Below are 11,572 nucleotides of genomic sequence, written 5' to 3'. Positions count from 1 at the left end.
GCAAGTGAGTGGCTCTTTCTGCTGCTTTTGTAATTCCAGGGTTTGCAGTTAAAGAAATATACACAGAAAGAAAACCCCCCCCAAACCCAAGCAAATGAAATCTCCACACACACTATCACATGCAACTTTAAGTAAAAAAATCCTTAGAAGTAGAGGGTATCACTGAAGATCCATTGGAGGTTTGCTATTTTGACAATTGTGTGATTAAAAGTCCACCAAAAAACCTATGGAAAGATACCTGAATACCTAAATGAGCTTTGGATCAGCTGTAAGGGCATTTCCTTATGTACTGAGACTGTTATATAAAACAGCAAATAAGTTACAGCTACAACATCAAAGAAATGCAAAAATGAACACTTATTTTTGCTCTCAAGCACAAATAGCTTTCTTATGAATAGTATAATTTAACAATTTAGCTATATAATATCCATATGATAAATCAAAGCAAATTTAAAAAAAAAATTACAGATGGAGCTGAACAAACTTTAAAAAATAAATTAAAATTTAGGTAAATATAAATATATATATTACAAAATTACATCTTCAATGAGATGCTGCCTGTACAGCAACCTGCACCATCAAAATCCAGAGCACCTGGCTTCCAAAACTGCTGGAGAGAGCTGAGCTCACACTGCATTTTTCAAGCCCACACACACATCTTGTGCTTTCTACTGAGGAAGCTGGCAGTTCAGAGATTCAGGCTATTCTCACAAAGCTGCAGAGTGCAGAGCAGCAAAAAGCATCTCACACTGTGCACTGGGAATGTATGCCAAAGATCACATCAAGAAGCACTTGCTAAAGTTTTGTTTGGAACAAAGGTTCGGGTGTCATTCAGGAAGAGTGTTACCTCAATTTAGTAGGTGGTAACCTACACTAAGCTAAACAACACAATCTGATTGCAAGGAATGCGCCGGCTTTTGAGTCACTGTTTGTCTACGCTTTGAGTGCCTTTTTGAGGTCAGAGTAGAAATTGGCCAGGGTGCTAGACATGGCAGTGTCTACTGCAGACTGTGGCAGCATCCCTCGCAGTTCAGTCTGGATGTAGCCTGTCAAAAGACTGTGGCCAGGAGAGTCCTTGAGAGGGACACAGAACCAACCGCAAGGGTGATTGAATCCACGGACAAAGTTTGGTCTCACCTCTCCATAGTCCAGGCTTATACCTATCAAGGAAAATAAAAAAAAAAAAAAAAAAAAAAAAGGGAAATTAATTTGAAAGATGTTAAAAAAAAATTAACGCACAGTAAATTTGTCATATATAAGCTTCTGGTTGGGGAATTTAGTAGTAGTGACAGGCACACCACAAGTTTCTGGGTATTTTCATGCATGGAATTTGCTGTTCATCCAAACTCTACGACAGGAAAGCATGATAAGCAAAAAAATCAAATGTTAAAAGAGGACATTCCTCCCATTTACAAGAAACAAGCTGTTACTCATCCCACTTTGCTCTAAGACTCAAGTTGAAGGACTCAACTTGTTTCTAACACTCCTGCCCCACAGCTGACATAAGTGAAGCCTGGCAGAAAGGAATGGTTCATGGGAAAACCAGTAACTTGCACGCTTCTTTAAATATGTAAAATTAAAGATAAAACACCTTTAAATTTGCCAAAACACCTTGAATTTATTTGTTGAAGACCACCTTAGACCATTTTTGGAATGTTTACTACTACTAAATCTGAGTCAAATCTTAAACCAAGCAACTGTTGTAAAATAAGAATTTAGCAGAGGAAGGTGGTGGCTTACCACATGTTAGAAGACCATCTTCATAGTTTGTAGTGTAAGAGAAATCAACAAACTCCCTTGGTGCTATGATGTTCCAGAGCTGGCCAGCAGTTGTATAGCGCATCACACAGCAGTTCTTGTTGAGTGACAGAATTATAAGGGAAAAAAAAAATAAAAATCTTAGGATAATGAATAGAGGGAAAGGTAATGTTTGCAGGGAGCTAATGTTTTTCACAAAGGTCACAGCCTCTGTCAACTCCATGGCAAAATCATTGAGGTCTGAATGGCTTTGCCATTCTCAACCTAAAATCTGGAAGTTTTAAGGACTTGTGGTCTACAGCTGAGAGTTGTGGAAGCAGAGTATCTGGCACCATAAGGATTTAAAGATCTAAAGCTAGAGAACTTTGGCATGCCTGACAGCTGAAAGCCACTCACCAAAGAGCACGTGGGAAGTCAAAAAGGACCATGAAGAAACTTCAAGAGGAATCTCCTGGTACTAAGATATCTATTTAATACTTTTAATCACTAAGTGAAAAATAAAATGGAATGTGAACAATTCTTCAAAATAGGCTTTCCCATTATAAAGTAGAGTCTGTATAAATTTTATATAGACAAAACACCTTGTCATATAAATCTTCTTCCAGAGACAGAGCAAATGACAATCCATGTTCAAGCCAGGTGTCCAGAAGAGGGTTTTGAATTCATACTGAATGCCTGCATTAACCAAAGGAAGGCTACTAGCTGTTCTGTAACCAGCTTCAAACCTACCTTTCTTTTATCAACTCCTGACTCTCAGTATGAACTATTTTGTGTCTCAGCACAAAGCCGTGCTACACAAATCAGCCCTTCAGGAAGAGGGGGAGGTTGCAGCTTCCATATGTCTGGACTAATACTATTGTTTGCTGTGGAACGGAAGAAAGCAAGCTGTATGAAATGGCATTGGCATACACAGGATCACACTGTAGCCCTCTGTATGTGAATTTTATCAGAGAATACCTGACCTCCCAGGTCCAACAGAACTGTGACTGACTCCTTTACTTTTAGCATTAATGGAAAGACGCATTTCAAGCTTCAGAATAGGACTGTGCTGCCAGAGAGCCTGATCTGTGGCCACACAGAGCACACATGCACAATGCTGCTCATGCATGCAAACAAGAAGGCTGAGAAAGGTTCAGATCTGTTGGAATTGCTCTGCTCTACATCAGTGTTAAAGCTATGAATGTTAAATTCATGTGTTCATCAATACACATCTCATTCAAGAATGTAAACAAGTCTTCACCTCTTCAAATGTTTCCATGATGTCCATTGAAGTCATTAGGCTGTCCCAGTCTAGCCTGTAAGGTCCAGGGCGAATATGATCCACTATTCTGTTGGTAACATCTTCCACCACTCCTTGAGCTTTGTAGCTAGAAAAATGTGTTTACATTTAGTAAGAAATTCTTTATATTACATTTATTTTCAACAGTACACTTACATTAACACCTTGGTACTAGGAAGCACAGTCGGTGGCCAATTGCATCAGAGAAACAGTACAGGAAAACACCTATGGGTGCATCTGCTCTTCTCTGCAACAAATTTGTTTCTGAAAAATTTATCCTTTTTTATACAGTTAGTATTTTATAAATGGCAGATTCCTTCCTTGGAGAAAAGTTATCCTGTTTATTTCTCTAACAACTGTAACAATTGGTTATTTTACTCCTATTGCTTGGCTAGCAAGGGAGTTTACCACAGGTAAGTAAACATAAAGTAAAAAGATCACGAATATAATGGGAAAAACATTTTTCATAAAGCAGAAGTAACAGGATTTTGGAGATTGAAATGCTATGGTTTATGTCTTGAACAGTTTTATGAAGGACTTTTGCCTATTATAGCAAAATTGTGTAACAAAAACTACACAGAAGCACCCTCAATGGGCCTCCTGACTGAGGCCCTGGACTGTGAACTGATTTGAGATAAGATAAAGTGACTCAGATCTGAGCTGGAGGAGAAAAATACTTTCCCAGGATTAAACCCAGCACCTATGGGGTGGAGGCCGCAGCCCCAGGCCTATCTGCTGTCAGGCTGGAGGAGACCCTCACACCAAAACAGGGAGGAGAAGACGTTTTGGGTGTGTGGTGAAAAAGCCTCTGCTCAGAGGCAGTGAAAGCCCAACTCCAGCTCAGCTGTGGGGCCTCTTCACCATGGCAAAGCCACATCTAAGGGACATCCACATGACAGACAGCAGAGGAGCTGTCACGGCCCAATAAAGGGCCCTCCCAAAGGGGTCCCCAGACCCTGCACCAGAGCTGCACATGATGCAAAATGACAGATCCAAAGTCATGCAAGGATTAAATTTGCCCCCCTCAGGGGAGGCACCTGGGCACTCCCACCTGCCCAAACCTGTATTAATCCATGGGATTCTATACTTTTGGATGGGGGACCCTCACCACCAAGAAGACTAGACTGAGTAGAGCAATGAGACATCACTGGGACCCACAGAGGGGTAACATGTTTCTACTTAGCCTGTCACACTCCCTGTCCCCCCAAACACACTCCCTTTTTCTACTTCTTTTTTTCTTTTTCTTCCTTTTTCTTTGACTCTTTTACTACTAAATAAAATGTATCAAATTTTCAGTATCAACACCTAGCCTTGTTTGGTTTTAATCACATCTTGGGAATATTCGAATGGTTTTGGGTTCATTCTGCTTTATTCACAGAGAGTTCTCATTACTCCTCTGTGATTACAGCAGATCATAGCACAGGAGTAGAACCAAGCTAATGAGAACCAAACTAATGAGTACAAGAACTGACTGAGTTGTCACCAAAGTGACCCTTCAGGACTACTGAATGCAGGCTTGATTCTGAGCTTTACAGGACGTAATTTCTGGACAGATGCTGCTGCCACTTCAGCTAATGGGAGTCCTGTGGTGTGTTCCACAGACTTCACGGTTGTTCTAGACTCCATGCAATGCTAAAGTATCAAACTGAGAAACTACAAAGGAATCGTCCAGCCACAACAGGTGACCCATTTAGCTTCCCCTCTGTAGGACCTCTGTAGCTGAGGGCTATAGAATTCACGGCCTTAATCTCTACATTCTACAGAACACATCTGCGGAACATTAAAAATGTATCTCTTGTGCAGGAAAACTTACAGGTATCCACTGAATTCCTCTGATGGTTTACGCCACACGGTTGCATCTTTCTGAAAGCAAATATAAGACACAGTATTAATTGTCACTTGGATACAATTGCAAGAAGTCCACAAAATGCTTCAATTTCCTTGAAGAAAAGCACACAACTTTATAATTTTCCATGGTTCACCTGGGCACCACTGCACAATTTTCTTCATATTTTTCAGATATTTTTTACTTGTAATTTTCTATTATTTCAAAAAAATCAGAAAATTGGCTTTCTCAGAGTGAAATGCTAGAAGTCTGTGCAGAAGTAGGGTTTGGCAGGCCAAGTCAGTTTACTGTGAAAACACACAGAATAATGGAACAACATTAGCAGGGAAAGCCTTCCAATTGCAAGGCCACTGGAAAGCCAACAGCCAGATGCTGCTCAGACAGGAAGACCAAACTACTCCTGCAACACAAGTTACAGAAGCGTGCATGAGGTGCAGGTGCAGACAAGAAAGTTCAATTATCTTTCTCTCCTAGATGCCAGACTAGAAGAGTCTTGCAAGCAGTAGTCTATTTATTTTAAAGTTACCCAGAGAAAATAGAAAAACCAGTATCTTCTGATTTTTACATAACTATGACATGGAACTTCTGTACACAGTGTCCGAATTTTGGTGTTGAAAACAGTACCATATGGCACCACTTTCCTTGGCATGATGATTATATAAGCACAAAAGACCAAATGTCCTAAAGAACAGTACAGTTAAGAACTACATCCAGAATAATTTAAGGTATTTTGGGGCACAGCACATCTCCTTGTGGTTGGTAAAGCTTGAGTTTCTTTTACATGGCACAACATCAAAACTGAAAGAAGGAAGGGAGGAAAGAAAGGAAAGAGGAAGGAAAGCCTGGAGAAAGGGGTAAAATCTGAGGATTTGGAACACAAGGATGCAGGTAACTTTTTAAAGGAATTCAGTAGTACTTAATTTAACAACACATTTAGTAGAGATGAGATAGGTGTATTGCAAGAGTGAAAGGCTTGGATGCTCCTTTCCTCCCTCTCCAGACAGCAAATTTATTAATTCTGCAAATAATAAGTTACATTTGGATCAGTTGCCCCTGTCTTATCAGTGTCTGCTCATGATGGACGAAAAAAATAAAAGCACTACTCAAACCACTGTAACAAAAAGACAAAGACAGAAATTTACCACACTAGCCCTACCATATTGCTGCACTTCCACTTTCTGTGGAGGACAGAACCAAAAAGTATTCACCCAGCCTAGGACTGGTGCACAAGCAAAGGCTATTCAGCTTGTTGAAGCACAACTCAAAAAACCCAGGCAGCTCAAAAGAAGAGGATGGCAAACTGCTTGGAGAGAGCAGGAATTGTATTCCCTTTCAGGGAAGGAAACTTAGGATAATGTGCGGTCTCTAAAGAACAACAGAAAAGTGAAACAGTATGAGAGGAAGCCTTGAGAATTATTTCTTAAGAAGGAAGGAATTTTCTCATTTCTGAGAGGAAGACAGCTGAAGCATGATCAGCTATTGAAAGCTGAAGCACGATCAACTATTTATTGACAAGAGATTCCAGATACCTGCGTCCGCTTTGCTGGAAGTACACGTGAACCTCTTGCAAAACTATTAATGCTAATTACTTCACATTTTGTTGCAAGTCAAGCCTATAATCCTACACAAGTTCTTCCGTGAGATACACCCCTGCAAATGGGTAGAAGAAACGACAGAGTATGCCTGAGAACAGGAAAAACACATCCTGCCATCTAAAGACATTCTAGAGGGATGGTTTCACAGCTTCTGTCAGGTTCAAGTCCTGCAGGGCGCGGCCAAGTGTTTCTCAGCCGTGTGGCACGCACAGCAGCGGGCCCTTTCCGCCGCACCGGTGACCCACAGCTTCCTGTGGAGCAGAACCGGGAAGCGCCCGGAGCACTCACGGTTTTCTTGGCCACCCGCCACTCGCTATCTCCGATGCTGTGGTACCGAACCAGCGTGTTCCGCAGCTTCGAGGCCAGAGGCGCGGGATTGGGCAGGGGATCCATCTGCTTCCCTCCTAAGCGAAGATGCCTAATCACACAGACGCAGAGCAGAACACGGCACGGAGTCAGGGATGCCAGCAACAGCGCGGATCTTCCAAACCCGAACGGAGGATGCGGGAAACACCGCCGCGCGCACACTCGCACATCTCCCAGCCGGGTTCAGGTGGCAGAGAGCGGCTGCCAGGGGCGCAGGCCAAGGGTCGGGGGCGCAGGCCGAGGGCCAGCAGCCGCCACCCCAGCGCCAGCCCCGTCCCAGGATCCCCCGGGAACGCGGGACAGGCGCGCTGCCCTCACAGCCGCGCCGCCGCGCCGGCTCCGCGCTCACCCGCGGCCCGCCCGGCAGCGCGCGATACCGACAGCCAATCAGAACGCGATCGCCCTGCCAGCGCAGCCAATGGTGGCGCGGTCCGCCGGGCGCGGGGGCGGGGGGCACCGCCCCTTCACGTCACGCGACCTCGCGCTGTGTGGCGACCATAACGTCATGAGGCAGGGGCGGATCCTCGGGCCGGATTGGGAATGGCGGGGGTGGTGTGAGGGAGGGCGGGGGAGCGGGGGAGCGGGATGGCGCCCGGCCCTGGCACCTGCGGGCACAGCGCCAGGGCTGCTCTGCTCACGCGTCTGGCAGTGCCGCTTTGTACCGATAGCAGAGAGTCACAGAATAGGCTGAATTGAAAGGGAAGCATCAGGATCATCGAGTCCCAACTGCTGTCCTGCACAGGACACTTAAAGAGTCACAGAATGCCCGAGAACAGTGTCCGAATGCTTCTTGCCCTCGGTCCGGCTGGTGCTGTGACCACTGCCCTGGGGAGCCTCTTCCAGTGCCCAGACACCCTCTGGGGCAAGAACTTTTACCTGATACCCTGACACAACTTCAAGCCATTCCCTTGGGTCCTGTCTCTGTGCTCCCCAGAGAAGAGATCAGGGTCTGCCCCTCCTCTTCCCCTTCCAATGAGGAAGTTTCAGACCCCAGTGAGGCCTCCCCTCAGTCTCCTCCAGGATGAACAAACCAAGGGCCTTCAGCCATTACTTATAAGGCTTCTCAAGGCCCTTCACCAGCTCTGTGTCCTTTCTTTGGACACTCTCCAGTAGCTTTAGATCGTTTTTACATTGTGGTCTCCCAAACTGCCCCCAGCACTGGAGGTGAGGCCACCCCAGCCCAGAGCAGAGTGGGACAATGCCCTTCCTTGCCCAGCTGGTGATGCTGGGCCTGATGTCCCCAAGACAGGGATGTGCCTCCTGGCTGCCAGGGCACTGTTGCCTCATCTTCAGCTTGGCACAGACCAGGATCTCCAGGTCTCTTTCCATGTTGCTGCTCTCCAGCCTCTCATTCCCCAATCTTTCCATCCATCCAGGGTTGCCCCATCCCAGGTGCAGAGTCCAGCATTTTTCCTTGTTGAACTGCACACAGGTGGTGATTGCCCAGCCCTTTGATTCATCGAGGTCTCTGCAGGGCCTCCCTACCTTTGAGGGAGTCAACAGCTCTTCCCTGTCTTGTCTCATCTGCTGATTTGCTGATTCTCCCTTCCAGTCCTGCCTGCAGGTTGTTCATGAGGATGCTGAAGAGCAGAGGGCCAGGGATGGAGCCCTGCAGAGCCCTGCAAGTGACAAGTCACCAGTTTGATGTCACCCCAGCCACTGTATGTAACCCTTTGTGCCTGACTGGTGAGCCAGTTGCTCAGTCATTATATGGCACATTTTTCCAGGCGTTCAAAAGATCAATTGCTTGTAAATATAATGGCCTTGGTAAGGTTTAGGACTCAATGTGCTTCATTGTCATGACTTAGGGGGAGGTTCAGTTCTCAGACCTAGGAGGAGATTGATAATGCCTAGAAGAAGAATGTACTGTTGCAAAATGTGGAAGATGTAAAACTTTTTCAAGAAGGAATGTTCTTTAATGTATTACCTTTTTATACTTTCAACAACAAGATTTAATTCCTGAATCAGGAAATAGCCAACAAGCTCTAAGTGATGTCCAAGTGTTAGAAAAACAAACTACTTTTTTGGCAGAATTGCCTTATTAAGGTTTAGGGCTTGGCAGGCTTCAATGATCTCAGACCTATGGGAGGTTTGCAAAGCCTGGGGAGAAGGATGTAGCATTGATGGTGGGCACAAAGAATGCAGAATTTCCAAGGCACAAGAATATCTGGCAGAATCCCCAAGAAAAGGAAGAAACTAATAAAGGAACTCAGCAATTGCACTGAATAAGGTATTATTAATTTCTCAATTTCTGGGCCTCTGGCTGTGCCCTGCCTGGGGGCTCCCCTGTCGGGGGGAGACTGTCCTGAAGCAGTTTTGTGTCAGAAAAGAGAGACGTACTGGACTTTTTTGGTGTTCAGGTTCTTGTTTATTATTATCTTATCTAAATTTTGCATGCTGTCCACACCAGGTAGTGCACTGGAAAAGCACCACAAAAATGGCTAACAATCTCTTGTTACAATGTCTTTTAAGACTAAACTACCCAATCAAGAACTGATGCCTAGATTATTTTCCCTTTTAACCCAATAATTGATCCCTGGAAGCCTGTAATGCAAACTTTTTTACCCAATTACAAAATGCCACCCAAACCCATGAAGAAGAAAGAAGAAGAAGGATAAAGAAGGAACTTGGGACAACACCCTCTGTCCTCCATCTTGCTTCCATTCACAACATACTAAAAATCCCAAAACCTGAATTTCTCACCCAAGTGATACACCTACACTACTCTCTATAATCTATTTCACACTTTTGTGGATTCTAGTCTATCTTGAAGTCTAGGAAGCTTTCTCCATGAATGAGGGTCAAAGTCAGTGCTCCCCTGGGCGTCAGGGCACCCCAGAGTAGACAGAGAAATATTCTCTGTGCCCTGGGTTTCCACAATGTGTGACTGGGTAAAAAGTAATTCCAGCAGCAGGAGATGCAACCACTGACCCAAAAGTAAAGAAAGACTCAGCATGCAGACTAATTAACGTAAGAAGGGAGTGACTCGCTTAACCTGTAGAAGATAGGCTGCTAATTAATAAGAGAACTATGCCGCTTTTAACCAATGAACATTAATTCCTATTTTTGCTAAAATGTATAAATAGTAAAAAGTTCTGGGAATCGTGCTGGCTTTGTTGATTTGCCACCAAGTCTCCATTGCTGCACAGGTCTGTAAATAAATCAAGTATCTCTATTCTGTGCATGGGTTGGCCTCCTGCACACCAGGTGCAAGAACATATTTGGGGACAACAGGGCTTCTTTACAGTGGCCATATAAAGGTTTACACAGGGCTGCAGCTTTCCGGAGTCCTCTGTGTTTGCTGTCAGCTGAAGCATGTCCTTCAGTGCCAATGTGGTGGGCAGGAGCAGGGAAGGAAGATTCCCTGGATCAGCATCTCCAGGTGGCTGTTTGCTGTGGCTTTTGTCATAGCACCTGAAACTGAAAACAGCATGTTTGTCCAGCCACAAAGAGCTTAAGGTGCTGCAGTGAGTGACACATGGTGAGTGACACATTGGGGTGGGAAAGCCCAAGACACTCCTGGTCCAGTCAGCAGTGCTTGCAACACAACTCAGCAAGATGCTGACGAGTGTTGAAGTTTTGCTTTGCTCTATAAAGCAGCAAGCAGACTGGATTCCTGTCCTAGGAAACAGCAGCACCTATGGCCAGCCCACAGCTGAAGCAGACTTCAAAAGTGTGTGTAAGTGCTTGCTCCCTGCAGGCTTGCGCTGTTCACTGGGCATCATTCAGTCCAGAAAACACATTAGACAATGTCCATGTAAAAAGTGAAACCTCCTGTAAAGACAGGAAGTTAAATTGGTTAAAAAGCAGATGATTGGAGTAGGAGATTGTGGGAATCTATAAAATGAGAGGGATTTAGGAAAACTGCAGAAGACAGGCCTCAGATACAGCGGAATTGTGAACAGTGCTAAAGCAGCAGAAAAATTATTTAAGCTGTAGAGAAGACATGGGAACAAGAACAATAGAGCTGTGTATTTGTGCTTGTTTGGCTTTCTAAGTTGCAAAAAGTTTATCTGGCAAGATATTAGGAAGGTTAAGTTTATGAATAGGGCTCTATGCATTGTGTCTCACAAACAGGTATTGTATCTGAAATAAGTAAGTATTGTTTTAACCAAAGCTATGTGTGCTTATGGTGATTGGATAGAACTACTGTCAATATGCTTTTGCTTCATGTGATCGGTCAGGAAGGTTATAAAGTATGCTGTAACATTAAGTTTTCCATCCTGCTTCCTGGATTTATGAGCTGTTAACATTGTCGCATTATCATAATCATGTAATGAGACTGATGCTGAAAAATAAATAGCTCGAGACACTATCCCAGCAGCCCCATCCTGTTTGTGTCTGTAAATAAACTGCCAGCATCAGAGGCCAACAGATCTTCTTTGTGTGGTAATATGTTGTTCATTTTGGCCAATGCTGGCTTCCAAAATGAGTGTTTTGAACATGGTTTTGTTTTCAATACAGGGCTTTACCACCAGACCTTTTGAACTGTCCCTAGTTTCCTTTGCAATTTACAGCTCTTGCTCATTTTTCCCTAGTTGAAAATGGGTCTCTAAACAAAGGTCATGCTAGCACATACTAAACAAAAAAAGATGATATTTTACATGCAATCCTTGAAATTTTACAAATTACAGAATCAAGAGAGAAGTTTTGAGTTGAAAGCATATGACTATACAGGAACATACTTCATTCGTCTTCCTTCAGATTGCTGTCTATTATATTTCTCTG

At 44.1% G+C, this 11,572-nt stretch overlaps 1 protein-coding gene across 1 annotated transcript; it reads right to left on the bottom strand.

Moving 5' to 3' along the window:
- Window positions 1–233: 233 nt before the first annotated feature.
- On the bottom strand, window positions 234–6,968 carry STARD4 (StAR related lipid transfer domain containing 4). The gene is made up of 5 exons (XM_058824128.1): window positions 6,767–6,968; window positions 4,851–4,900; window positions 2,999–3,125; window positions 1,741–1,855; window positions 234–1,160 (listed from the first exon to the last, which is right to left on the bottom strand). The coding sequence occupies exons 1-5, from the start codon at window positions 6,869–6,871 to the stop codon at window positions 934–936; spliced, it is 624 nt and encodes a 207-aa protein (XP_058680111.1). The 5' UTR covers window positions 6,872–6,968; the 3' UTR covers window positions 234–933.
- Between the last annotated feature and the right edge of the window lie 4,604 nt (window positions 6,969–11,572).

This window comes from Ammospiza caudacuta, chromosome Z, assembly GCF_027887145.1.
Source record: "Ammospiza caudacuta isolate bAmmCau1 chromosome Z, bAmmCau1.pri, whole genome shotgun sequence".
Lineage (NCBI taxonomy): Eukaryota > Metazoa > Chordata > Aves > Passeriformes > Passerellidae > Ammospiza > Ammospiza caudacuta.
Note: the sequence above shows the minus strand (reverse complement) of the source record. Positions and strands in the feature narration are given on the sequence as shown.

Bases quoted from the DNA above. Each gene is read 5' to 3' on its own strand.
- STARD4 (XM_058824128.1), bottom strand. From the start codon at position 6,871: ATGGATCCCCTGCCCAATCCCGCGCCTCTGGCCTCGAAGCTGCGGAAC. The intron at 4,901-6,766 runs GTGAGTGCTCCG...ATTTGCTTTCAG, and splicing joins GGCGGGTGGCCAAGAAAACC to AAAGATGCAACCGTGTGGCG. The intron at 1,161-1,740 runs GTAAGCCACCAC...TTTCCTTGATAG, and splicing joins AGATGGTCTTCTAACATGTG to GTATAAGCCTGGACTATGGA.